General features: G+C 60.0%; 1 protein-coding gene across 1 annotated transcript; it reads left to right on the top strand.

The window, feature by feature from the left end:
- SP8 (Sp8 transcription factor) lies at positions 1-3,582 on the top strand. The gene has a single exon (XM_066991800.1). The coding sequence runs from the start codon at positions 335-337 to the stop codon at positions 1,805-1,807; it is 1,473 nt and encodes a 490-aa protein (XP_066847901.1). The 5' UTR covers positions 1-334; the 3' UTR covers positions 1,808-3,582.
- The last annotated feature ends 968 nt before the right edge of the window (positions 3,583-4,550 follow it).

Below are 4,550 nucleotides of genomic sequence, written 5' to 3'. Positions count from 1 at the left end.
GCCGGGTCCCGGCAAAAGGGACCGGCCAGAGACGCGGCTGCCGCCGTGCCGGGGGCGTCTTTTAAGCCGCGGTAACAGGAGCAACTTTTTTCCCCCTCTCTTCTCCCTCCCCTTCGGCCCTTCCCCTCTTTCGGGGGAGGCGAGGAGACGCCGGGAGGGTGCTCGGAGGCAGAGCCGCGGCGCCGGCAGCTCCGTGCCCGGGGCCGGGCGGCGGAGCGGGGCGGCGGGGGGCGGCGGGCGGCGGCGGGGCCGCTCCGTCCCTGACGGCGTCGGGGCGCCCCTCTCCCCTCTGTGCCCGCAGGAGGAACCGCGGGTAGGCTCCACGCCGCTGGCCATGCTCGCCGCGACCTGCAACAAGATCGGCAGCCCCAGCCCGTCGCCGTCCGCCCTCTCGGACAGCGCGGCGTCCTTCGGCAAAGGCTTCCACCCGTGGAAACGCTCCTCCTCTTCCTCGGCCTCCTCCTCCTCCTCGGCGGCGGCGGCGGGCAGCTGCGGCGCCGTGGGCTCCGGCCTGCCGGGCTTCGGCGTGCCGGGCGCGGCGCGGAACGGCTCCTCGGCGGCGGCGGCGGCGGCAGCGGCGGCGGCGGCTGCGGCCGCGCTCGTCTCGGACTCGTTCAGCTGCGGCGGCTCGCCGGGCTCCAGCGCCTTCTCGCTCACCTCCAGCGGCGCGGCGGCCGCCGGCTCGCCCTTCGCCAACGACTACGCCGTCTTCCAGGCGCCCGGCGGCGGCGGCGGCGGCGGGGGAGGCGGCGGAGGCGGCGGCGGCGGCGGCGGGGCGGCGGGGCAGGAGGCGCACCAGCCCGTCTTCATCTCCAAGGTGCACACGTCGGTGGAGGGGCTGCAGGGCATCTACCCGCGGGTGGGCATGGCGCACCCCTACGAGTCGTGGTTCAAGCCCTCGCACCCGGGGCTGGGCGCCGGCGAGGTGGGCTCGGCGGGCGCCTCCAGCTGGTGGGACGTGGGCGCCGGCTGGCTCGACGTGCAGAGCCCCAACGGGGCGGCCGCGCTGCCCGGCTCGCTGCACCCGGCGGCCGGCGGGCTGCAGACGTCGCTCCACTCGCCGCTGGGCGGCTACAACTCGGATTACTCGGGCCTGGGCCACTCGGCCTTCAGCAGCGGCGCCTCCTCGCACCTCCTCAGCCCCGCCGGGCAGCACCTCATGGACGGATTTAAGCCGGTGCTGCCCGGCTCCTACCCGGACTCGGCCCCCTCGCCGCTGGCCGGCGCCGGGGGCTCCATGCTGGCCGGCGGCCCCGCCGCGCCGCTGGCCGCCTCGCCGCGCTCCTCTGCCCGCCGCTACTCGGGCCGGGCCACCTGCGACTGCCCCAACTGCCAGGAGGCCGAGCGGCTGGGGCCGGCGGGGGCCAGCCTGCGCCGCAAGGGGCTGCACAGCTGCCACATCCCCGGCTGCGGCAAGGTGTACGGCAAGACGTCGCACCTGAAGGCGCACCTGCGCTGGCACACGGGCGAGCGGCCCTTCGTCTGCAACTGGCTCTTCTGCGGCAAGCGCTTCACCCGCTCCGACGAGCTGCAGCGGCACCTGCGGACCCACACGGGCGAGAAGCGCTTCGCCTGCCCCGTCTGCAACAAGCGCTTCATGCGCAGCGACCACCTCAGCAAGCACGTCAAGACCCACAGCGGCCCTGGCGGCGCCGGCGGCCCCGGCCCCGGCGGCCCCGGCCCCGGCCCCGGAGGCAAGAAGGGCAGCGACACCGACAGCGAGCACAGCGCGGCCGGCAGCCCGCCCTGCCACTCCCCGGAGCTGCTGCCGCCCCCCGAGCCCGGCCACCGCAACGGCCTCGAGTGACTGGGGGAGGCGCGGAGCCGCCGCGGCCCGGCACGGTCCGGCACAGCTCGGTCAGGCACGGCTCGGCCCGGCCCGGCGCCCCCCCGGGCGCGCAGCCCCGCGGCGGGGACGCGGACACGTAAGTAGCCTCAGCCCCCGCAGCCGGGTGGGCTCCGGGGACGGCAGAGACCCGAGCGACCCAGCTCGGGCTGCGTCGAAAAAGAAAAAAAAAAAACCACCACCACCACCAACAAAGACCCCAACCCAACAAAAACCCCCACGTTCTCTCTCATTTTCCTGCTAGAAAGCGGCCCGCAGCCCCCCTCCTTCCATCCGTCCATCCATCCCTCCATCTGTCCGTCCATCCGTCTGTCCCTCCGTCCCTCCGTCCCTCCATCCCTCCATCCCTCCATCCCTCCGTCCCTCCATCCCTCCATCCCTCCGTCCCTCCATCCCTCCCTCCAGAGGCGCCCCGGAGCCCGGGCTGCCCCCGACGGGCTCCGACGGCATCGCCCGCAGCGCCGTCGGGGCTCCCCCATCCCCTTACCCACGAAATCCCTCCTGCTCCCGGACACCGGAGCGTATTCGTCCCCCTTCCTCTCCCCGCCACCCCCACCCTCGCTTTATTTTTATTTTTTTAAACACGTCTTTTACCTCCCCGAGTCCAAACTTTTATTCCGTTTGCCAGCGCATTTGTTCTAATTCCCATTTGAGTAGGAATCGCGAAATACGCTGAGATTAATTACGTTGAAAGGCATATATTTTTAAACTCCAAACAAATGAAGAAGCACGGTTGGTTTCAAGCGAAGCTGTGGTCCGAATGCCAAAAAGAGGGAGGCCGGGGGAGGGGGATAGGAAAATAAAATATTTGTAAATTACATCCGAACCTATAGGTTTGTACAACTGGGGAATCGTTCTAGATTAGCTAACAATTAATTATAACTCCACCAATGTATCGGTGTGAGCAGCAGTTGTCCAGGAGACGATTTTGTATAGTATTTTTCTTGTAAATTACTTCCAGTAAATATTTGAAAATATATTGAAGTACACTTGAGCTTTTTTTTTTTTAATTTTTAATTTTTTAATTATTTCTTTTCCTGTCACGAGAAAGCGTTATTGTTGCAGTCCTAGTTAACTGCATTTTTTTTTTTCTGGACTCATTTCCTGAAGTGTACATCAAATCGCACTTCAGGATATAGGTTTTGCTTGAATATTAATTTAGGTAGGCATACAACTGTAATTAAGCAAACAATATTTGATAAATGTTGAATGACATTTAATTTAATGGAGCATGTACTTATTTGCATTTGCTGGCAGTTCAGGTATAGTTACAGTGAGAGTTCTCCTATATTTCATAAAGTGGGTTTGCCACGACCCATGTATTAAATAAACTGTCCAAGTGAAACTGAACTAACGTTGGCCTATGTGTATTTCCTGAAAATAATATTGATAAATGGTAATAAACACTCTTGACACTACATTAGCGGTTTGCACTGCTGCAAACTAATTGTCTCATTGTAATGTTGAAATAATTTGGATATTTCACATTGAAATGGAAAGCCCTTCGCTGGAACATTTTAGATTTGCATTTTAAATGCATGAAATGTAATTGATTTTTATCTGTAATATTTTAAATGGTATTAATAAACTCCAGATAAAACATTCTACCTTCGGTCAGCTAATTGTTTTTCTTCTTCTTTTTAATTCCACCACTGCAGGCAATGATTTACTTTGAACTCCTGTGACTCGAGGAGTTCTCTAGAGTTTCACCTAAGAGGGAAAATGCAACGAATTCAACCCCGTTTGTAAACCGTAGCACCCAATGCGAGCGGCTTTGAGGTATTCCAACCAACTTGCTGGCACCCTGCGGGATGTTTTCGTGATGTACTGGTAGAGGAAACTAAAGGAAAGGCGTTAACACTCTTTATGTTCGGTTTATTTTATTTTTTAAATCAAACTAACGATGCGGTGCCTCTCGCTGAGATGACTGTGAAGGACAGCTCTGCGCGTACCTCCTCGTTTGCCTTTATTTTTCCCAGCGAGCCACGGCTCCCTTGCGAAAGGCGACTGAAGGTGGAAATCCTGACGATAATTATTTCTTCAGAGGACAAAATAAAAAGCGGACTGCGGCTTTTTATTTTGAGACAACCGATTTGCGGCTGGGCGATGGCAATTGCCGTGGCGAGCAGGGACTTCTGCAGGTCTCGGGGGGTGGGAAACTTGGCGGGTGTGTGCGAAAAGTCCCTGCTTGGGCTGGGGGCGCTTCCCCCCCCAGGACCAGGGGGCCGAGGGCTCCCCAGGGTCGCAGCGGGTTGCCCACCGGCCGGGCCAGCGCTCCCGTTTAGCCGCTGGCCCTGTAGCAATCGCAGGGGGGTTATAAAAAAATCCTAGAGCCTTTTGCTCGGTAGAAAAGCGGCTAGGGAGGTTGCTTGGCGTTTGGGCAAGAAGTACCGGGACCACTCCGTGGACACCTTTTTGGGGGGAGGTGTTGCTCCTGTTGGGAACCGCGGCCTCCTGCATTACACGGGGAGGCGAAGCACGCTGTCGGAGCACCGAGAAATCGGGACTGAAGTATGGGATTTGCATAGGAGAGGGATTTGATTTTCCGTGCAGACACGGAAAGCACATTCCTGGCGACAGCCTGAGGAGCAGGCGTTAAAATGCGGAGCGAAAAAGTGCAGAGGAGTTACTCCAGATGTGTTCAGGGTTTCGGTTCTGTGCATGGTATAGGGTTAGAAGTGGATTTAAAAGAGCACCGGGAACA

The sequence above is a fragment of the Anser cygnoides genome, chromosome 2 (genome assembly GCF_040182565.1).
Source record: "Anser cygnoides isolate HZ-2024a breed goose chromosome 2, Taihu_goose_T2T_genome, whole genome shotgun sequence".
Classification (NCBI taxonomy): domain Eukaryota; kingdom Metazoa; phylum Chordata; class Aves; order Anseriformes; family Anatidae; genus Anser; species Anser cygnoides.
The sequence above is the reverse complement of the archived record's forward strand: the minus strand, read 5'-3'. Positions and strand labels throughout refer to the sequence as shown.